We start from the raw sequence: 23377 nt of genomic DNA, 5'->3' as shown, positions 1-23377 counted from the left end.
GAGGCTGGCACTTTGCTTCACCCTCCCAGCTCCTGTCCAGGGCTTCTGCACCCAGAGGGAGCCGAAGGCTCCATGGTTCTCACTCCATGGTTCTGGTTGCCCCTGGCAATTCATGTAGTCCCTCATTCACCAAGTATTTATTAAGTGCATAGTTGTACTCTTTTTCCTGGCACAAGGCCTGGTGCTGGCCCTGTGGACAACAACACAGATATGGTCTCTGTCCTCATGTAACTTACAGTCTAATGGGGAAAACAGACATCAAGTCAAATGAATCATTTCAGATGCCACTGAGTGCAACAGAGAAGTGTCAAATGGTTAGAAGAGCATGTGATCGAAACCTAACCTCGCCTATTGGGAAAGATGGTGATCAGGGAGGGCTTCCTGCTGGAGGAAGTGATATTTATATTGGTATTGGAAGAATGAATTAGAGCTAGACAAGTGAAGGGATGGGGATAGACAGGAGAACACTCTAGGTCAAAGGAACATTGGGTGCTATGGTATGAACCTTAGATAAGAAAAAGCGTCGTGCCACAGAGGAAATGGTGGAGGTCCTGAATGACTCACCTGAGGGTGACCTCTTCAAAGGAGACTTTTTGCACACTCTGACCTCCTGAGTGGGCTCAGGGGCTCCTTTCTGTGGAACCAGTGTTCCACACCATTACCCTGTCATTGTGTCTCTCTTACAAAACTCTGTTTCTGGATTGGTCTCCTCTCCAGATACAAGTTTTCTGGGCAGGGGGACCATGTCTTTTCAATTGCTATTCCCAGTACCTGGATTAATGCTCAGTAAAAGCTTGTCTTGTGTATGAACACATGTGAGAGTCACAGTCTCATGGTCGGACAGATTTGATTTTCACATTTACCCTGTGTGTCAAGTGGGCAGTCATCTGCGGGCACTCTCTTTACCTGGAGAAGAGTCTAGCTGGGGAGGCTGCTCTGCTGGAGGGCACCTTGGCCAGTGTGGAGTCAAGGCTGAGAGGTTGGGAGATGGGGGAGACCATGGAGCTCACTGTCATCCCTGTGCCAGCTGGGTGTGCCCCTTCTGCCTCACGCATAGGCCTGCCAAGGGACTGTCTGGGGGCCAGGTCCTGGATGGACCAGGGACCCTGACCCTCTTTGCCTCAGAGTAGCATGGGTACCACACATCATGACTATGTCATTTCATGGTGGCTCAGATGGTAAAAAAAAAAAAATCCACCTGCAATGTGTGAGACCCAGGTTTGATTCCTGGGTTGGGAAGATCCCCTGAAGAAGGGAATGGCAACCCACTCCAGTATTCTTGCCTGGAGAATTCCATGTACAGAGAAACCTGGTGGGATAGGTTGATGGGGTCAAAAAGAGTTGGACATGACTGAGTAACTAACACACGCATGTTATGATTACCTAGACCAGTGGGATGCCACACATTCACAAGTTATGAAATGAATTTAATAGGTCATAACTACCTTGAAAATAAAGAAAAAAGAGAATGTAAATAGAAAATATTGTAGGAATGCATTACACATTAATAGTGGTGAATATTATTTTGTAAAACGTTTTGTTTTATTTAATTTATATGTGTATATATTTCTCACTATGGACCATGGTCGCAAAAGTTTGAAAAATATTTAGGCTATGGAATGGCTTTCACAGGTCCTACTTTTAGTTGAAATGGCTCCAGCCTGCCTAACCATGTTTAACAATAATCTAGTGGAAGGTTTGTTCACTCATGGGATGGATTTTCACATTTGGCAGAGATACATGTCAGACTTTTCCCTAAACTCTGACAGCCCCTGCCTACTTTGCTTGAGTCCTGTGGCTTTGGAGGTGTAGGTTCTGTCTGAGCAGGGGGCAGAGGAGATGCGCATGTGACAGGCGACCCGGGAGTGATATGTGTGTGTAGGGGACAGCTAAGCTACCTCTACCAGAGTGGTGACAGGAGTGCGTGTTTATAGTGTGAGCATTGAGAGTGCCCTGTGATATACCTATGAGATGTGTGTTCTGTTCATTATGAGTGTGAGATGGTGTGAGTGTGTAACTGGGCTTTCAATCTGATGGGATAAGCTGGGGTGGATAAACAAAAACGTCCAGAAATAGGGAGGCAGCACAGTTGGATTGGAATCCTGGCTGTGTGTGTGTCACCTGTATCACTTCACCTCTCTGAGAATGAGCCACCTCCTCCCTGAGGTGCAGGTAAAGACAGCTCTGACCTCCCTGTGGTGCTGTGGGGACTGGGAGAGATGACAGAGGAAAGGGGCTTGCCATGCAGCAGGAGGCAATCCAGCATCAGTGGGAGCTCAACAGGGTGCCTCTGGGCCCACAGCCGAAGCTGGGGATCAGGTGAGTGGCAGGAGCTTGCACGCTGGCCTCTGAAATGCCCCTCCCCCCCCAGGTGCACAACGACCCGCAGTGTAGCTCCTTCCCCTACACCTGCTCCAGGTCTGTCAGCCTCTTCTTTGCGGGTGAGCAGGAGATCCATCTGGCCAAGGAGGTCACCCATGGAGGCGTGAGGTAACGCTAACACCTTCTGCCCTGAGCTCCCCTACTCCTTGGCATGGGTGGTGGGAGATGGCTGAGCATCTGCCCTTCTCAAGTTGTTTTCTGGGGGCAAACAGAATCTCCACCACTATGGCAGAAACATACTGGCAGGTCAGCTGAATTTCTAGTCAGCTGGGCTTACAGAAAGATGAGTCCCTCATGATTTTCTGGAACTCTCAGGCCCTGTGGGTTTCCACACAATGGATTTGCAGGCAATGAGTGAAGTTTCCCAGATAGCTGTATAGGCATGATTAACAGGTTTTTGTTTTCACAAGTTGAAGGAAATCTTCCTGAATGTATCCTGCATAGTTCAAGTCTCATCAGAGCAGACTTTGAGCACACTTTCACCCTTTTCTGATGGCATGGAGTCATTTGAATGTCACTTACCTTGTTGGGACCTCAGGGATGACTGAGGGACTATTTAAAGGGTGAAGTCCCAGCTTCCTACATCAAAAGGTCCCAGACTGTGGTCCTTTCGGAAATCTTTCTTGCATCTCTTCTTCACTGGCCTCTCCTTCTTTGGCTGTACACTGCTGCTTCATCTTGCTGTCAGGGGGACCCTCCTCCCCTTTCTCATTTCCTGCTTCAGACCTGGAAACAGGGTAACCAAGCTTTCTGGTGCTAAGTGTAGAATTGAAGATCCAAAGTGTTTCCCTGTGAATGGCCTTGGTAGATGGCTCTTTTGGCTCCAGATTTGACTGGTTAGACACTCCTTTTGCTTTCCTCCTGATTTTCAGCTGTGTTAATGTTGCCAAATTCCAGATCGGCTAAGAGAGTCTCTGCCAGTAAAACGGGAGGATATCAAGATTGCCGGAGCCCTGAACTCTTTCCTTTATGTCCTGTTTGTCTTCTCTCTTGGCCTTTTCTTTTTCTCTCCAACTCCTTTCTTGCTTCCCACCAAAAATATAAGCAAAGTGGATGTCTGTTTATACCGAAACTCCTGTCTAGGGAAAGGAACTGGCAATTTCAGTCACTCTAAGATTTATTCCTGCCAGGGAAATTGCAATTTTATTTTTTAAGTATTATTTTCTGCTTAACTAACTGTGCTTTATTTATTGAAACACCATCAATAAAATATATGTCAATAATTTTTGTATAAAAAGTCACTACTATTAGTGCTCAAAATCCCATGATTGTCCTCACCGTGATTCCAGACAGCAAGGGAAATTATAGTTTTGAAAAGCAATTTTAAAACTCTGAAAACCAAAGAACCCCTTTCTAATTGTGGACTTCCAAGCACCCAAGAAGTCAGGGGGAAGGAAAATAGAGACCTTAGACCCTGTAGTGTCAGTGGCCAGGGGGTGAGGCTGATCCTCTGCACATGGTGGGTCCTTTGGGTAGAGGATGGTGGCCCTCTGGTGAAGGGCCTGGGCTGGTGGAGGTGGTGTGGATGCCCTGAAGCTCTGGGCTGTATCCTGCAGGGTCCAGCTGCCTCACGTGATGGGGAACCTGCGTCTACAGCAGCTTGCTGGCTATGTCCTTGTGCGACATCAGTCGGCCTTCACGCTTGCCTGGGATGGTACCTCAGCTGTCTACATTAAAATGAGTCCAGAGTTCCTAGGCTGGACCCATGGGCTGTGTGGGAACAACAATGCCGACCCCCAGGATGACCTGGTGACCAGCTATGGTGAGGCGCAGGCCAGGTGGCCTCCAAAGAGGTTTTTGTTGGGGTGGGGGATAGGTTGGGCTGGGAGGAGTGGAAAGGGACTTGGCACAGATCCCTGGGGTCATGGTATAAAGACCTGGTGGGAGGTCAGAGGCCTCTTCCAAGTGTGTTTTAACCACTCCGGACCTCAGTTTCCTCATTTGTAAAATAGCTGTAATGAGGATTTCTACTTAGGTTGTGTGAGGATCTAATGGACACTTTGCCAGGTGGCACTGGCCCTGCAAGGTGTCTGGGGGATGGAGGGGTTGAGGGGACTGCAGGCTGCAGGGGCCGAGGGAGCCAGGGAGAGAAAGGCTCCAGCTGGAGAGGCAGGAAGTTAAAGTGAAGAGTTTAGACCAAATCATAGCGACTCCAGCAAGAGAGGAAGTGACACCTCTGAGTAGCCACAACACACTGAACACTTTACCCATAGCATCTCGTATCGTCCTTGCAATAACTTCACAAGGGGACGATTTGCCCTATTCACACACGGGACCCTCATGCTCAGAGAGGTATGGGAGCTTGTTCAGACTCACACATTTGTTCCCTGTCGATGGCATGGTGTTGCTTTTCTGAGTTTAGAGCAGCAGGGAGCCGCTCCAGGGAACCTTGAGGGTCTTGAGCATTCTTGACTATTCTTACCAAAGAACTCTTTCAGGAGAATGGCTCTGTAGGGAAATGCAAACGGGGATGGTAGCTCAGGAGGCTGGTTTTTCAATACCTTGCCTTTCTCTTGGCTTCTCTGTGGCTCCACCTGCCTCCCCTGTGGCCCCCACCTGCGGTCCTGTTCGTTCTGCCCTACAGGGAAGCTGACAGACGATGTGGCGGAGTTTGTGCACAGTTGGCAGGGGCAGGCCCCCAACCAGCCTCCAGGTCCCACGACCTCCTCCCTGCCCCGCCCTCCGTGCCTGCAGCAGAGCCCAGGAACCATGCAGGTGTGGCTCCCAGATCGACAACCCCCACTCCGGCCCCCTACCCCCACCCTGGTGTCTGGCTTAGGTTGGTTTCCTGTCTACTTCTTGGAAAGTCACTGGCTGCAGGGGACCAAGTTTGTTGGTGTCCACACCCCTTCCGTCTCCTCTTCACCCTCCTCTTTCTCTCCCTCGGGCCCACATTGGAGTGCTGTGTGGGACTGGTGAAGGCAGGGGGCTGTGTGTGGCCCTGCCAGCCTCCAGCTCTGGCTCCTGGCCCGCATCCCAGGGTGTGTATGACCGCTGTGAGGCGCTGCTGCGACCCCCCTTTGACACCTGCCATGCCTATGTCAGCCCTCTGCCCTTCATGGCCAGCTGTACCAGTGATCTCTGCCAGTGAGTGGGGACCCAGGAGTGAGGGTGGTACTGGGCTGTGGGGAGACCTCTCCCAGTAGTAGGTGGGAGCTAAGCACGTGGGCCACTGAGCTTGACAATCCCAGGCAGATGTGCTTCCCAAAGTTCTGAGATGCTTACCTATCTGCATGGTTGGGACAGACTGTCCTCATTCAGTCGAGGCCCAGAAATGGGGCCTGACTGCCCCCCACCAAGGTCTCATCAGTCAGGGGCAGTGCTGAGACTCGAGCCCAGATTTTCCTACTTCCAGTCTAGGGTCTGTATACCTAGCTGCTTTCCCTGGCTCCCTTTCCCAGCTCCAGTGGGAAGGGGTACCTTGAGCCCTGGCAGACTCTATCTGGTGCTGGGGGGTTGGCGGCAGGGTGAATCTTATATCCTCGGCTTCCGGGCACAGATCAGCAGGCGATGAAGCCACCTGGTGCAGAGCACTGGCAGAGTATGCCCGGGCATGTGCCCAGGCAGGTCGGCCGCTGCAGGGGTGGAGGAACCAGCTACAGTCATGCAGTAGGTGCAGTCTGGTTGTGGGCAGGGAGGGATTCAGACAAGCTCTGTCCTGGGGCTGGGGGTGGCATTCCCAGGCCTCAGGTCACTGTCCTGTCCTGCTGAGAACCACAGTGGTCAACAGTGTTAAGCCCTGAGGTTCCATCCCCATGAGACAGATGGGAAAACTGAGGCTCAGAGAGGGAGGGACTGGCCTGGGGCCACCGAGTACGATGAAGGTAGCTCTCAGGGTCTTCCAGGTTCTCACTAATTTCCTGGTCACCTGGTGCTCCCAATGGGACTAAGAAAGCCCTCCGACCCCCACCCTAGGGCTTGGGTTGCCCTGGTTGGGTCCTGGCAGAGCTGGGGCCAGAAGGGAGCGGGCAGGCCATACCATGCTGCCTTCCTTCCAAGTGGTGCTCTGCAAGGAGAAGGCCTTTGTCTACAACGAGTGCATCGCCTGCTGCCCAGCCTCCTGCCAGCCGCGGGCATCCTGTGTGGACAGTGAGATAGCCTGTGTGGATGGCTGCTACTGCCCTGATGGTATGCTAGTGGTTCAGTGGGTGCCTGGCAGCATTTCTCTGGCCTGGCATAGATGGGCGTGAAGCCAGGGGTCAGAGTATGTCTGTTTGTAGAATGAAGGAAGGAAGGAACAAACAATACATGAATGAGTGAATGAATGGCTTAAGGGAGGTAAGGTTAGGGGCAGAGTCATAGCTCTTGAAGATTCATCAGGATATTTAATTTCATTGAGATTGAGCTTTTTAAGGTGTATAGATGGGGACAAGTTATTCAGTCATTCATTTATTCATTTATCACATATGTATTTGTTTAAACTTTCATCCATGTACTGTTTTTCATGGTGTATAAATCTGCAGCACATCTAATGGTGCAGAGCTTGCTTGGTGAGGATGGGATAAAAAATATACAGTTGTTGACTTTAGGAATCTGAGTCTGGTTGCAGTGATGATACTTACACATATTACACCAGTCTGAGGCATAATATGGTGAGGAGCAGTTCAGGAGTTCAGACAAGAAAAGATATAGGAATTCATTTGTGGGGAGATATTATCAGGGAAGTCTTCCTGGAGGAGGTGGCCCCTTAGCTGGTTCTAGATACAGTGACAGGCTTCTGAGAGATGGAGAGGAGAAGCTAGTCAGCATGCACTTTGTGTGGGGTGAGTCGTTCTCAGAGCAAAGGTCTGGAGGTGGGATTACTTACTCAAAGGGGATTCAGATCTGGCCTGAGCCATGCATTTATACAGGAGAAAGTTTGACAGTGAGCTGGGTGGTGAAAGAGCGTGGATGAGGTGATGTTTATCACAGGCCCTGGAGAGCCATGAAAGGTTTGTGAACAGGAGTGGAGGTGAGTTAAGTGGGCCTTTGCTGTCACCCTAGGGCTGATCTTCGAGGATGGGGGCTGTGTGGCACCGGCTGAGTGTCCCTGTGAGTTCCATGGGACCCTGTACGCAACTGGCTCTGTGGTGAAAGAAGACTGCAATTCCTGGTCCGTGTCCACTGCTGGGGAGGGGGAGCGGTGACTTCTGGGGCTTTCCATCAGGGCTACCCCTCCACAGTCTAGGAGCCTGACCACATAGGGCACGCACTCAGCACCTCTGAGTCACAGATCTCATCAGATCCACTCTGTGGGTGGAATCTCCACCACCCGTTTTAGAGCTGGGAAGACTGAGGGCTGGGAAGGAGCTCTGCAACCCTCTAGCATCCATCCTAGCCCTGGAGGGGTGAGTCCCTACCCGCTTGGTCTCTGTTTCAGCACATGCACTGCGGGCAAGTGGGTGTGCAGCACGTCCGTCTGCCCAGGTACGTCTGGCCCCACTTGGGCTCCACCCCTTCTCTCAGCCCCGCAGCTCTTAGGGCCGGGGAGCTCAGAGGGCCAGGCCTGCTGCTGGGGTGGGGCGCGCACTCAGTCCCATTGGCTCCGCCTGCCCCTCTTTGGGTTCTCAGAACTGCTCAGACTAATGAAGGGTTTTGTTCTGCCCCGGCAGGGAGGGTTTTTCACAGGGTCCCTCCTGAGTGTAGGGGCTTGGACCGAGACTGGCCTCCATGCTCAGGGCCTGGTCTCCGGTCAGAGGGAGAGGAGGGGAGAGCTGCGTCTCCCTTCAGACAGACGTGGGGGGCTTCTCCCCAGTAACCAGGGCTCTCAAAGGGAGGGCCAGGGCACCAGGCACAGGATGCCGTCTCCTCTGGGTGCTCAGAGCCGCAGGGCAGAGGCACACCCTGAGGGGCGGCCCCCAGGTCAGCTGCCTCTCTCTGCCCCTCAGCTGAGTGTTCAGTGACTGGCGACATCCACTTCACGACCTTCGACGGCCGCCGCTACACGTTCCCGGCCACGTGTCAGTACATCCTGGCCAAGAGCCGCTCCTCGGGCACCTTCACAGTGACTCTGCAGAACGCCCCATGTGGCCTGGTAAGGGCTGGGACCCCAGGCTCCAGCCAGCCCGCCACCCCTGACTGCTGCCCCCTAGAGAGGCTGGGGGTTTAGGGCAAGGCCTCAGGTCCCTCCACACCCACTCACCCTGCAGTCTCTTGTTTCTGGGCAGAGCGGGAGGACAGCAGACTGGGTTCTGGCTCCAGAACATCTGTTGGCTGACTCACTTCCCTGTCCTGGCCATCATTGTTTTGTTTTTTTTTAATTTATTGAAATACAGTTGATTTACAATGTTGTGTTAATTTCTGCAGTACAGCAAACTGAGTCATTCTTTCTGGTTTTGTTTTTTAAATTTTACTGGAGTCTCGTTGACATACAATGTTACAATAGGTTCAGGGGTACAGCATAGTGATCCAGTTATATATATACATATATTCATTCTTTTTCAGATTCCTTTCCTATGTAGGTTATTCCAGATTATTGAGTTCCCTGTGCTGCACAGTAGGTCCTTGTTGGTTATCTATTTTATATGCAGTAGTGTGTGTATATTAATCCCAAGCTCCTAATATATCCCTCCTTCCAGGCTACATTTCCTCTTGGCTAACCATAAGCTTGTTTTCAAAATCTGTTTTTGTTTTGTAATTAAGTTCATTTATATAATTTTCTAAAAATTAGATTCCACATATGAGTGATATCATATTTGTCTTTCACTGTATGACTTACTTCACTTAGAATAATAATCTCTAGGTCCATCCAGTGTTGCTGCAACTTGCATTTCATTCTTTATTATTATTCATTCCTTGTATGTGTGTATCACATCTTCTTTATCCATTCCTCTGTCAGTGGACATTTAGATTGCTTCCATGTCCTGGCTATTGTAAACAGTGCTGTAATGAACATTGACAAGCTTGTATCTTTTCAAATTATGGTTTTCTCCAGAGATGTGCCCAAGATTGGGATTGCTGGATCACATGGTAGTTCTATTTTTAGTTTTTGTAAGGAACCTTCATACTCTTCTCCATTGTGGTTGTATCAATTTACATTCCCACTAACAGTGTAGGGAGGCTCCCTTTTCTCACACCCTCTCCAGCATTTACTGTTTGTAGACTTAAAACATTTTCTTTTTCAATTTATATTTGGCTGTGCTGGATCTTCGTTGCTGCATGCACGGGCTTTTTCTCCAGTTGTGGCTAGCAGGGGCTACTCTCTAGTTGTGGTGCATGGGCTTCTCAATGCAGTGTCTTCTCTTGTTGCTGTGCACAGGCTCTAGGACACATGGGCTTCAATAGTTGCCGGTCCCAGGCTCTAGAGCACAGGCACAATAGTTGTGGGGCATGGGCTCAGTTGCTCTGCGCATGTGGGGTCTTCCCAGACCAGGGATCAAACCGGTGTTTACCACCGGAGGATTCTTTACCACTGAGCCACTGGGGAAGCCCTATAATAATATTGTATCGAAAGTATTACTACATGTTATATTATTGTTGTGATTATTTTTACATTATTATTATTATCATTCCCCAGGATGTCCCTTCCTATCTCTGCAGGCTAAGTCTCGTTAGCACCCTACACCTGTTTTCAGCACTGATCACCATAATTAACCAACTTTGTAATCCCTTATTTAAAATCTGTATCCCTCATGAGTATGTACTCTTCATGAGGTCAGGGACTACATCTATCACTTTCATCATGTATGACTGTGTGGAAGGGAAGTATAAATGGACCCAATGTGTACTACCCATTTCAAGGATGAGACCCTGAGGCCCAGAGAATATTAGCTCATTTCCTGCCTGCTTATGAGTGGAACTTGATATTCCACAGGGTGTGACACATGGAAAGAGCTACACAAACACCAATAAAAGGATGAAATTAAAGTCCTGGGTTGCAGTCAAGTGGGGAGGCCAGTGTTTCAGAGACTGGACTCTGAGCCATCTGGGGCCCAACTCTGCTCTGTGTCATGGCCTGAGGGTTGACTACCATTTTTATTTGTATTATCCTAGTTCTGCCACTAACCTTCTCCAGCCTGGGCCTCTGCCTTCTCATTCCCCAGATCAGAGCATTTGGTTAGAGGACCTCTAATGTCCCTCGCAGAGAAGGCAATGGCACCCCACTCCAGTACTCTTGCCTGGAGAAAATCCCATGGACGGAGGAGCCTGGTAGGCTGCAGTCCATGGGGTCGCGAAGAGTCAGACATGACTGAGCAAATTCACTTTCACTTTTCACTTTTATGCATTGGAGAAGGAAATGGCAACCCACTCCAGTGTTCTTGCCTGGAGAATCCCAGGGATGGGGTCGCACAGAGTCGGACACTACTGAAGTGACTTAGCAGCAGCAATGTCCCTTGGGTCTCTGACACCGTGAGGAGCCTGCCTCTGGCCTCAAACTGTGCTGAAATTCCTGCCTTTGGAGGGTTCTGTTGGGATCAGCAGGCAAGACAGACTAATCCTTCCCATTTGGCCTTCCTCTCTCACTAGAACCAGGATGGAGTCTGTGTCCAGTCAGTGTCAGTAATTCTGCATCAGGACCCTCGGAGGCAGGTGACCTTGACCCAAGCAGGGGATGTTCTTCTGTTTGACCAGTACAAGGTCACTCCACCCTACACAGACGGTATGGCCCTGGTGGACAAGAGCTAGCTGAAAGTTAGCAGCCCAGGCTCTTCTGGCAAAAGCACTGATACATGGGCAAGAGCTCACATTCTAGTACTGGGTGAATCAGGCCAGGGGACATCTTGGTCCCAGGGACATGGACTCTGGACTTGTAGAACTGTCTCTGCCCCCACTGCAGTGGGTTTCATGGCAGTATGATGGCGTCTCCTAACTTAAGGATATTAATGGAGCTGCCTTCCATCTCCACTCTATTATTATCCTTTCTGATTTCACAAGGGATTTGTGATAGCTTGTAGGAAGCACAAAATCTAACAAAAATGGCAGAAGGATTAAGAAATAAAATAGCATCAAAAAAACTAAAAAGAAAAAATAAAGAATAAGGGCTCAAGGCTGAGAAGAGTGAAGATGCAAGGGGTGTAAAGGGGTTAAAAAAAAAGCAAGTCACAAAAGGTGTAAAATTCACTACAACTAAATCTAAAATTTAAAATTGCTACAATTGAATCTGAAATCATATTTTCACCTTCCTGGTGGCCACTATGAAAAAACAAAAACCAAAAATGGGTAGTTACATAATTCTTTTTTGCTAGAGAAGAAAACATACCAATTCCTTAGGGAGGCAAGCCTTTACTTGGCACTGAATGCTACAAGAAATTTCTCATCTGGGGCTGCTACGGTAGCTTATCCCTGGGTCCTGATTTCATCATTGACCAGGATTTCTTCAGGGCTCCCCAAACCAACCCAGAGCTTCACTTCTTTATGGCAGTGCTTTACTGTGTGTGAGGACTGGGCTGGGTATGGGGCGAGCGTGGGCTATGCGGGTGATGGCGGTGGATGGGGTGATCTTGTCCCAACTTCCTACATCCCTTGTCCGTTCTGTGCGTAGACGCCTTTGAGATCCGGAGACTGTCCTCCGTGTTCCTGCGCGTGAGGACCAACGTGGGTGTGCGGGTGCTCTACGACCGCGAAGGACTGCGGCTCTACCTGCAGGTGGACCAGCGATGGGTGGAGGACACCGTGGGCCTCTGCGGCACCTTCAACGGCAACACGCAGGATGATTTCCTGTATGTGCCCTGCCCTGGAACCGGAAGGAGAGGGGGAGGCGGGGCCCTTAAGACTATATGCACCTGGACACTCTCTAATAACATTTCTCCAGACCCCCAATGGGTTCTCACTGTGCAAAAGGTGCATCATTGCTTGTTTATTCCTCTACATTCAAATTTTAAGTATGTTTCTTTAGGGCTTGCCTGGTAGCTCAGCTGGTAAAGAATCCACCTGCAATGCAGGAGACTCTGATTCGATTCCTGGGTCCGGAAGATCCTCTGGAGAAGGGATAGGCTACCCCCTCCAGTATTCTTGGGCTTCCCTGGAGGCGCAGTTGGTTAAGAATCTGCCTGCAGTGCGGGACACCTGGGTTTGATCCCTGGGTTGGGAAGATCTCCTGGAGAAGGGCATGGCAACCCACTCCAGTATTCTTGCCTGGAGAATTCCCAAGGACAGGGAAGCCTGCGGGGCTGCAGTCCATGGTGTTGCAAAGAGCCAGACAGGACTGAGTGATTAAGCACAGCATGTGTTTCTTTAAGGCAGGAGTTCATAGTCTTTCTTGTGCCAAAGAGTCATCCCGAGAGCATGTTAAAATGCTGACTCCTGGGCATGGACAGTTTGGGAACTTGGGAGGGGACAGAAGTCAGACTTTCCAGAAAGGAAAACAAATGATTGATCTTGATGGCTGGAGGTTCTGGTCAGTCCTTCGAGTTACACGCATTGGGTGATATAGATAGAAACGTGAGAGGCTTTCTTCAGCCAGAAATGAAAATCTGTTTGGAAAGTGAAGAATACAAGAAACTTGAGAGCTTTCCCCTGCAGGTACATTTTAAAATGTAACATCCTACTCTGCCTTGCCTGGTGGACAGCTCCTTGCCTGGTGTCAGGGCACCTGGTCAGAAAGATGGGAGAAGACCTTGTTTATTTACTGTGTGTGCTGCTTGCCATACTCCTAGCCAGGAATCCTGGGTGGAAATAGTGCTCTGTGTAACTTGTGTTTTCACTGTTCTGGAGCAGGAATGTGCATGTGGTGGGCGCCAGGCGGAATTTGCCCCTCATGGACTTATGACCTCTGGCCATTGTACCATCTACACCCAGTTCAGTAACCCTTGGAGACTGATGATATCTAGGAAACTTGAGTATCTCCCACCCTTTGTTGCCCCTCGTGTGACTATTTCCCACCTGGAGAGAGAGGAAGGGAAAAAGAATTTGGGGGAACTGTCCATGGAAGAGGGTGAAGGAAGTCCTTACTTGGTGAAGTTTGGTTCATGGTGTCCCTGTTTATCTCTTTCTGACATGAAGACCCAAGGGTGCATAGGGAGTGTGAGCTAGTGTACGGCCCCAAGCCCGTATGGAGCCTGTTAAATGTGATGTGTAAATGTATGCATGCGCATTTGTAATAGTATGTGTTTGAATGTGTCTGCGTAGATCTCCTTTTTGTTTGCATGTCTGTATATATTTGTGCTGTGTGTGTGCACAGGTGGTATATGTGGACCCATGCCTGTTATGTATTTGCGAGGATACGTATGCATCTGACTATGGGTGCTCATGCTTTATGTTTGCCTGTGTGTGTGTGCACATGCGTGTGTACATGAGCAGGTGGATGCTTCCCTGGGTGTATGCTCTGTGTTCACTTGGGTGCACATGGGCCAGTGTGTGAATGTGGCTCTACCATGGCTGCAGGTCCCCAGTGGGTGTGCCTGAGAGCACTCCACAACTCTTTGGCAATTCTTGGAAAACACTGTCCGCCTGCTCCCCGCTGGTCTCTGGCTCCCCGCTGGACCCCTGCGATGTGCACCTGCAAGCCGGTGAGGTGTTTGGGATGGGGGGGGAGAGGCGGTGGGTAGGGTTGGTTTGAGAGAGATGTGATGGGAACCTGGGCGTGAGGATGTTGACCACATTGGGTAGGAGTGATCAGAAAGGAGGAGCTGTGGGGAGGGGACAGGCCTTTCCTTCTGGTGAGGATCGGGCAAACTGAGGATCAGAAGCAAACTTCACGTTCTACCCCTGTCACCTACACACATATTTGTACAGGCTTCCCGCTCTCAGGGCAAAAGTGCAGGTCCTCACAGTGGCCCCGCCAGACCCTGCACTCCCCTCCCATCCCCCGTATCTCACCTCCTCCGCGCACCCACCCTCCACCTAGCTCAGCAGCACTGGCCTCCTTGCTTTCTTCCGACCCAGCCTGGTCTGTCTCCTCTCCAGGTCTCTGCACTTGCTGTTCCATTCTCCTGGAATGTTCTTTCCTCATAAACACACGCCTGACTCTCTCATCCTCTTCAAAGTTTTACTCTAACATCATCTTTCCACTGAGGCCTTCCGAACCACTGGGTTTAAAATCACAATTCCCCTCCTGCCCCCACCTTGCAATCCCCATTCTCCTTCCCAGCTTTCTCTCCTTAGATTCTTCACCTTGAATTTACTGTTTAAGTTGTTTAGGGACGGTCTCCCCAACCCAGAATGTCTGCTACACGAGAGCAGGGACTTTTGCCTGTTTCCTGTTTTGTTCACTCCTGTGACTCCTTCCACATATGGATTGATGCCTGACATGAGGAGTGCGTTGTGTGAGAGCCTGCACGTGCTCACGCACACATATACCGCACGTATATACACATACACACATGCACACACACTCCGGTGTACAGTCCCCGCAGCTGTGGGGAGGGAGGGAGGGAGAAGCTGGGGCCCGGAGCACCGGGCAAGTCAGACCCCTGACCCCAGCCCATTCGTCCATCTCCAGCCCCCTTTGCCCTGCAGGCCTGCAGCGTGCTCACGGGGGAGCTGTTTGCGCCCTGCTCCGCGTACCTGAGCCCCGTGCCCTACTTCGAGCAGTGCCGCCGAGATGCCTGCCGTTGCGGGCAGCCCTGCCTGTGCGCCACACTGGCCCACTACGCCCACCTGTGCCGGCGCCACGGGCTGCCCGTTGACTTCCGTGCCCGCCTGCCAGGCTGCGGTGAGCGCCCCACACTTGTGTGGCCCTGGGAGGGCGCTGGAGGAGCCAGAGCTCCAGATCTGAGTGTCCACCCGCCCCTGCCCCCCGACTGGCTGTGGGAGACCCCAGGGAGTGGGCTGGTGGCCAGGTGAAGAGAGGGCAGCCCCAAGTCAAGGCCCTGAGAGGCTGCTGCAGGGAGCACAGTTGATCTTCGCAACCCACGGAAGTGAGAGAGGCAGAGTGTGCGTGTGTATTTACACACCTGCCTGTGTGTGTCTATGTGTGAGTGATGGGGTGAGTGCAGGACTATCAGGGGACGACCTCCACTCCCCCCAAAAAATCACTACCTAAGAGGAATGCCCTGCCGAGAGATGGAAATGCCGATGGTAGTGTCCAGGCTGACCTCAGGAGGTGGGATCTACCTCTGTGGCTCTGCCATGCTGGGGGAGTGGGAGGCAGAAACTGGGTTCAAATCCCAGCTGTGACCTTGACCTGCTGTGTGACCTTGGGCAAATGTCTTAGCTCCTCTGGCTCTCCGTTCTCTTCTTTATGATGATGACCCCATTCCACAAACTTGTGGGTATGCGAGGGAGGCCACGCACGGTCACACTTCTCACTACAGCGCTGTCCTGTGAGGCCACCAAGGAGTACAGCCCGTGTGTGGCTCCGTGTGGGCAGACCTGCCAGGACCTGGCCGGCCCTGAGGCCTGTGGGGCTGCTGGTGGCAGTGACCTCAGCGGGGACGAGTGTGTGGAGGGCTGTGCCTGCCCACCAGACACCTATCTGGACACCCAGGCTGACCTCTGTGTCCCCAGGTGAGGAGGCTGGCTTGAGCTCTGTCAGGGGGCAGTGAAGCTGGGGTCTCCAGAGCATATGAAACTGGGTGCCCGCCTGGGCCTCTCCTGTGCCTACTTCATCTCACAGTGGCAGGGCAGGCCTTGGAGGATAAGCTGGGCTTCTTGGACGCCTTCCCCACTTCCTGCCCAGGCCTCTCTCCCCATCTCTGGCTCTTGGGTCCAGTCTGACTTTGCCACAAGATAGGACAACCCCACAGAGCTGAGAAGGTCTCTGCCCTCATCTCCCCTCTCCTTCCACACATCTCGATTGATCTGGTATGTTCCAGACATTTCTAGACAATTCAGCAACAAGCAAAACAGAATCCTGCCCTCACAAGAGCTCACATTCTAGGTGGTGAGACAGATAAAATAAACGAATAAACAGAAACTCAACAGATCTGGTGGTAACAAGAGCTACGATGCCAAATATGGCCAAGTGAGGCCAGGGAGTCCTGGGGAGGGAGGGGTTGCTCTTATGTCACATGAGGTGAGCATGGGAGGAAGGCCTTTCTGAGGAGTGGCATGTGAGCGGGGATTTGAGGAAAGAGTGTTCCCGGCGAAGGAGACTCAGGGAGCACCCTGAGACCTGCAGTGGGCGTTCTCCATGTGGCTGGAGGGCAGAGTGGAACGGGCAGGTGGGAGGTGGTAACCTCACAAGATCTCAGGGTTGACTGGCAAGACCCCTGGTCCCCTCCAGGCCTGTTTTTCTTTTTTAATTGTAAAATGGTATCACATTCAATTGAATGTGGGGGACATCAACATAAATGATGGGGGACATATTTAATTCGCTCAGAACCCTTTTGAGCTGGAGTCCTCGCTTGAGATCCAGATGTGTGCCATGCCCCTACCCCTTGAGGTTGAGTGTTGTGAGCGAGGGGAGCCCGTGAGGGTTATGTGGGATGGAAGAGGAGTTAGGGAGGGAGAAGATGGAGAGGAACACTGGGGTTGGATGAGTTCAGACAACCCATCCAGCCCTCAGCTGCTCTGCTCCAAGGCCACACTTGGCAGTAACCAGCTGTTTGAGGTATGAGAGGAGGAAACACGGTCTTTGCCCTCAAATGACCTACAAAGAGGAACCTGTGAAGAGGGTCACGTAAGGATCCCCACTTTACAGGTCCCCCGTAAGGAAGAGAAAGGGGGGCCTAGCCTGGTGTTCAAAATATTTTAACCACCCATGCGGTATAGGCACTGAGCTATCAGAACAGATGCTGGGGGTGAATACCCCTAGCTGACTGGGGCGGGCTCCCTGACTCCGGAGTCGGCTCACCTTTCTCTGCTCCCGGCTTTTATAGGAACCAGTGCTCCTGCCACTTCCAAGGAATGGATTATCCCCCTGGAGACAGCGACGTCCCAACTCTGGGCCACTGGTGAGCTTTCTAGACAGCGGCGTTGTTATTCCTGTCTTTAAATGGAAGTTGCTGACTAAAGAAAATGCAGCTATGTGGAACTTTCCTTGAAGCGACACCCTCCCTCTCTGCGCAAGGAGCCAGAGACAGCAGTGGGATGTCCGTCCAAACCCCGCAATGACCTGAGTGCGGTGACTCGGGGTTTCTGGGCCCTGCAGTGACTGGTGGGCTGATCCTAGTGCCTCTCTCTCTCTCTGCAGCCGCTGCAAAGATGGAGTCATGAGCTGTGATAGCGGAGCCCCGGGTAAGGGGGATTGGGAGGGTAGGGGATGAGGAGAGCCCACCCCAGGTCTCATGCCAAACCAAGCCTTCTGTAGTCCTTGTCCTCTCGGGAAAGGCTGCAGCTTAGAGCGTGGCATCATGAGATCCTGTCCCAGCCTCAGCTCCACTCTAGAGGCTGTCCCTCCTGCTTCTCAAGGAGATGCCGAGACTCTGTCTCCCTCAGCGGTGACCAGCTGGGATATCTGGGCAGTCCTGACCTCCCCTGGCTCCTGGATTTCCTCCATCTGAACTGTCACACGTCGGCTGAGGCTGACTCTGTATCCAACCTGTGCAGGATGTGGGGTCACAGCAGTGGGGAGGATAGGCTGGGTCTTTGAGACCCTTACATGCAGTGGAAGTCGGGGGGGTTGCTGGATGACACAGTGGTGGGTCGGCCGGGGAGTGTCTTGGAGGTGCTAGGGCAAGGAGCTGGAACCCTCAGAGAGGGCCTCGGAGGGCAGAGGATGCCACGAAGTATGGGGACCGGCACAGAGAGGATCAGAGAGTCATCACATGGCAGGTGGCGAAGAGCAGGGCCCCCAGACCCAGAGAGCCCTGACTTCACATCCTGCCCAGCCCTCACCTGTGCAGCCCTGAGGAACTCACCTCACCACTCTGAGCCTTCGCTTCCTCTCTTGTTGTATAACCCAGATGCCTGTGTTCTTCCCATGTTTCCTATATATCCCTCAAAGAGTGCTTCTTTTTGTAGTTCCTGTCCTCAGATTTCTTCTCTTTGGGACTTTTATTTCATCTCCCATGTCTATCCCTTTCTCTCTGTTCCATCCCAGGGTTGGCATAGAACTCAGCCCCGTTATTGATTTCCCTAAGAAAGATCACTCGCCTGGTATAAGTGTACAAGGCCGACTTGATTGAAGGCTCTGGGAGAGAGAGTGGGTTTATGTTACAGAAATACAGGTGAATGGGAAGTTGACTTTCCTGTTGTTAAAAGTTCCTGGCCACTTTGTCACACTGCGTGGCTGTCCTCTTCCTGGCTCCACTTCTGGTCCCTCCGGGATGCTTCGTCTTTCTTTATCGTGTCTTTTGAAAGCAGAAGTGTCTTCCCTCCATCATATGGGAAAGTGGGGGATAGTGATACCTCGCAGAGTTGTGGCAGGATAAATAAGAAAATGCAGGTGAAGGGCCGGGAGCAGTACCCGGTGAAAGGATGCGTCTGGTAACTGGTACCAGTGGAGGCTGTCCTGTGTGGGACAGCACACACCCCTCCAGCCCACTGTCATTTGCACCTGGGAACCGGAGGGATGCCTCAAGGGCAGCCAGGGCGGCAGAAAGCCTCAGAGCCCCAACTCTGCCTGCATCCCCCAGATGCTAGTCCCCAGGCCTCCCTGCCCGCCCCACCCCTTCCTCCCAGGAACCCACCCCAGGCCCAGGTGTTGCAAGCATCCTTCTGAGGCTCTGGGGTGCTCCACCCCAGGCTCTGGCCAGCACCACCCTCCTCTCTTCCAGCTGCCGCCTGCCCAGCGGGCCAGGTCTTTGTGAACTGCAGTGACCTGCACGCCAACCCTGAGCTGAACAGAGAGAGGACGTGTGAGCAGCAGCTGCTGAACCTGAGCGTGCCTGCCCGTGGGCCCTGCCTCTCAGGATGCGCCTGTCCCCAGGGGTATGTCTCCGTGTTGCCCTGGGTTCCTACACCTGAAAGGCTGGCAGAACCAGGGACCACAGGGCGGAGCAAGGGACAGAGAAAACTTCACAGTCTTACAGGGAGGCGCCAGCCCAGGGCTGGCCAGTTCAGTTCAGTTGCTCAGTTGTGTCCCACTCTTTGCGACCCCATGGACTGCAGCACGCCAGGCCTCCCTGTCCATCACCAACTCCCAGAGTTTACCCAAACTCATGTCCATTAGGGTTGCCATCCAGCCATCTCATCCTCTGTCGTCCCCTTCTCCTCCTGCCCTCAATCCCTCCCAGCATCAGGGTCTTTTCAAATGAGTCAACACTTTGCATCAGGTGGCCAAAGTATTGGAGTTTTAGCTTCAACATCAGTCCTTCCAATGACACTCAGGACTGATTTCCTTTAGGATGGACTGGTTGGATCTCCTTGCAGTCCAAGGGACTCTCAAGAGTCTTCTCCAACACCACAGTTCAAAAGCATCAATTTTTCGGCACAGCTTTCTTCACCATCCAACTCTCACATCCATATATGACTACTGGAAAAACCATAGCTTTGACTAGACGGACCTTGGTTGGTGAAGTAATGTCTCTGCTTTTTAATATGCTGTCTAGGACTGGCCAGGGACAGTGTCATAACCAGCAAGTAATCTGGAAAGAACAGGAGGGTGGGGAGCCAAGCCGGAGTGGTGTCTACCCCCTTCTGCTTTTCACCAATGTGTGGCCTTAGATAAGGCAGGGGCCTCGCTCCTCTGAGGCTCAGCTTTTCATCTGTAAAACGGGAATAATAATAATACCTGCTACCTCAAGAGATAGTTGTGAGAATTAAATGAGGTGCTGAAAGGGACGCACTGGGTGGGTGTGAGCCTGCCCTAGAGGTCTCATGGGCTGAAGACCATGAGAGAGGAAACCCATGTTTAGCTCTCAGCCTTCATCCCTGCAAATTTCTGACCAGGTTGAGGGCTCAGGCCTCACCCAGTAGAAGTGGTCCCCCTCTGGGGTGTCCGAGATGCTGCCATCACAGCTGTGTGATCTGCGTGCGCTGACTTTTATGGGTTGCCTCGTGGGTGTTCTGCTTGCTGAGGTGACTGCAAGGGTCCAGTGCCTCACTCTGCCCACTCCTGATGCTGGTCTTACTTCAGGTCTAGGCTGAAAAGACAGCTGGGTGCCTCATCTCATGACTTGGCAGCATGGGTCTGCGTCCTTCCACCTGTGCAGAGCTCAGTGCTCATGTGGGAGTCCCTGGCCAGGCCTGGCAGCCAGAGAAAGTGAGGAGAGGGTTAGGGCTTCTAGGGTGCAGAGGGGAGGGAACAGTCAGCTGGAGCTTTTCTCTTTATAAAACACTTTGGTATAATGATGTCTTTCAATCTCAGAGCATCCTTGGGAGAAAGGAGGAGGAAGATCATTATTCCAATCTTGCAGATGAGGAAATTGAGGCCAAGGGTTTGATGGAGGGAAGTGGTCTGCCCAAGGATCCATGACCCAAATCCAACTCTGCTTAGTCCAAACCCTACCCTTTGGTTAGAGCATGCTGTCTCTGGGAGGCCTGGGGTCTAGTCCCCTTCACAGAGGTCATGATATGGGTCATGAGCCTGCCCTTTCCCAGACAAGGGCATCCACAAGGGACCCCTGTGAGGTCTGGAGAACTCACATAGGATCCTAGACCTGAGACTGTGCATTTCTAGTAATAACAAGCTCCCACAAGGTGCCGATGTTGCAGGTCTGGGGACCATACATTGAGGAGCAAGCTTCTAAAGCAACGCCTGATATTAGGGATTAGTTTAACTCAAAAGATCCTGAAGAGTGGAGCTCCCTTTTCAATCCCCAGGCTTCAAAGGATAGGCTAGGATACGAAGATTTCCAAGGGCTGGGTGACCTTTGACAAGTGACATGACCACTTGGGCGACAGTCTTCTTGCCTGTGAGGCCCTGCTGCTGTCTGCAGGACTGGTCTGAGCGGACAGTACCTGAATCCTCTTCCTCTGCTCCAAGCCTCTCAAAGTTCAATCCATGCCCTGGTGCTGTGCCAAGAGCATCCACAGTCCAGAGGGCTTAGTGTTTGTCACTAGCTACGTGGTCTTGGACAGTCAGTTAATGCTTATGAGCCTGAGTTTGCTCATTCTGTGAATTGAGGGCAGTAACACCCACCGTGAAGGACTCTAGTGAGATTTGATAAAGACAATGGCTGTGAGGGGCTGGGCACACTCAGTTCTCCAGAGAACCTAGTCCTCTTCCCCTTAGTAGTGTTGAACCCCTTTCAGCTCCTGGGGTCTTTGCTGTAGTGACTCATGTGCGGCTTTAAATGCCCATTGAGGAGTTTCCACACTCCACAGCGGCTTGTCAAAGGGAAATTGTTACAGTCTCAACTGTAGAGGAAGGACAGGCACTTCCTGGCATCACGGAACATTCTCCTGGGAGCTGGGATAGGGCTCCTGATGATAAGTAACAACCCCTGCCTGGGGGCCTCTGGGCCCTGGTCCCCCTGCCGCCCTCCTTAGAGTTTCGTAGAGTCTCTGAGTGTGTGTATTGCTCCTGGGCCACAGCAGGCGTCTGGCGCTGTCTGTGCTGCTCCCAATTCTTTTGCATCTTGGTGCTGAGCCAAGGGCTCTGGGGTCACAAGGCAATGTAGCACAGTGGTTAGGAGCATGGACTCTGGAGTCAGGCTTGTGTCCCAATTCCACCTCTTACTGGGCGGGTCAATTAACTTCTCTGAGGCTCAGTTTCCTCATCTGGAAAATGGCACAGAGTAAGCACTCTATGTGAGTGATAGCATTGTCTTCCTTCACTTGGATCCTGTGCATTTGCAAATGCCCCCTGAGCGGGGCCAGGAATGAGAGAATCCCTTAGCAGTTAAGGAGAAAGAACTCCACAAATTGAGGACACCTTGAAGATGGCCTGGAGCGCCTCTCTGCATGTCCCTGTCAGTGGTGGGCACACAGAAGGTGCTAAGGATACACACAGGTCTGCAAAAGGCCAGGAGGGAGTGGTGGGTGGTGGGTGGCAAGGAAGGGCCTGGGGGTGAAGATGGAAGGTGATGAGCCAGCTGATCACTGGTGTCTGATGCGATTATGGGGAAAGGAAGGACAAGAAACCAATATTTATCATGTATCTATGAAGTGCTAGGCAGTGTGCCCAGGTCTATAATTAAATTCTCTTAATGACCTTCGGAAGAAGGTGTCATTATCCCCATTTTACCTATGAAAAAAACAGAGACTTAGAAAGGTTAAGTGGCCTCAGGTGGAACATTGTGGATTAAGCACATGCCTTTTTATTTTTTCCTCTCACAACCACGATGAAATGTTGGTAACGGAGTAAAAAAAAAATGTGTAAATCACCAGGGACAAAGGGAACGAGAATGGGGTGACAGTGGCATGAGATGGGCCAATAGTTTCTGAAGAAGGAACAGGGTGGCTGTGTAGAAACTGACCCTGCAGACCAGAGGTTGATGGACTGACGCTTGTAGAGGGGAGGGCCAAGGAGTAACAGGCTACATGGTGTTGACAGCTTCAGGAACAGGACGCTCCAGGCATCTCAGAAGAGGCGGTGGTGGGAACAAGACAGTAGGATAAGTGGCAAGTCTGTGTAAGGAGCAGTTAAATGTCCAGATTCCCTTACCCCATCTAGCAGGAGAAAGACAGTAAGAGTTTCTAGAAAAGTCAAATCCGAGACTTTGATCTTGGGGACAGAGGCAGGGATGAGATGCAGAGTGATGATAGGGAGGTGAGTGAAAGCTACCTGTGGCCCAGCCCTCTTCCCCAGCTTGGTTCCTGGGATGGTGGCATCAGAGTTTTTGCCCTCGCAGGTCAGAAATGGAAGAGGATTCTAATCCTGAAAATTGGCTGGACCAAAATAACAAACAAACAAACAGAAAACCCCAGAAACTGACATTTTTGGGCATCCTCAACAAAATGGTGGCCCCCCTCTTAAATATGGAGCTTCCAATCAATTTTTCATGTCTCAGTCTTTTTTCTTTTCAATTTTTAAAAGTGAGGCATAATTATGTGCAGTAAAACACACAGATCATAAGTATACAGTTTGCTGTGCATGTGTGCTCAGTCGCTTAGTCGTGTCTGACTCTTTGTGACCCTGTGGACTGAAGCCCTCCAGGCTCCTCCATCCATAGGATTCTCTAGGCAAGAATACTGGAGTGGGTTGCGATTTCCTTCTCCAGGGGATCTTCCCAACCCAGGGATCTAATGCCACCACATCTCTTGTGTCTCTTTGCGTTGGCAGGCAGGTTCTTTACCACCAGCGCCCCTCAGGAAGCCGCATGCAGTTTGCTGAGCTTTGACAAATTTATACCCTCTCGTAACCCACACA

The 23377-nt window shown here is 51.6% G+C and overlaps 1 protein-coding gene across 1 annotated transcript in view; it reads left to right on the top strand.

The window, feature by feature from the left end:
* Positions 1-23377, top strand: part of OTOG (otogelin) — an 84001-nt gene that overhangs the window by 5600 nt on the left and 55024 nt on the right. Inside the window, exons 7-23 of the mRNA XM_043482455.1 lie at positions 2372-2490; positions 3939-4144; positions 4967-5097; positions 5363-5469; positions 5882-5991; positions 6382-6510; positions 7366-7474; positions 7742-7788; positions 8250-8395; positions 10828-10960; positions 11843-12020; positions 13684-13808; positions 14741-14953; positions 15555-15747; positions 17061-17135; positions 17375-17418; positions 18900-19053. Coding sequence (XP_043338390.1) covers positions 2372-2490; positions 3939-4144; positions 4967-5097; positions 5363-5469; positions 5882-5991; positions 6382-6510; positions 7366-7474; positions 7742-7788; positions 8250-8395; positions 10828-10960; positions 11843-12020; positions 13684-13808; positions 14741-14953; positions 15555-15747; positions 17061-17135; positions 17375-17418; positions 18900-19053 — 2219 coding nt within the window. The remainder of the gene's footprint in view (positions 1-2371; positions 2491-3938; positions 4145-4966; positions 5098-5362; positions 5470-5881; positions 5992-6381; positions 6511-7365; positions 7475-7741; positions 7789-8249; positions 8396-10827; positions 10961-11842; positions 12021-13683; positions 13809-14740; positions 14954-15554; positions 15748-17060; positions 17136-17374; positions 17419-18899; positions 19054-23377) is intronic.

This window comes from Cervus canadensis, chromosome 11 (assembly GCF_019320065.1).
Source record: "Cervus canadensis isolate Bull #8, Minnesota chromosome 11, ASM1932006v1, whole genome shotgun sequence".
Classification (NCBI taxonomy): domain Eukaryota; kingdom Metazoa; phylum Chordata; class Mammalia; order Artiodactyla; family Cervidae; genus Cervus; species Cervus canadensis.
Note: the sequence above shows the minus strand (reverse complement) of the source record. Positions and strands in the feature narration are given on the sequence as shown.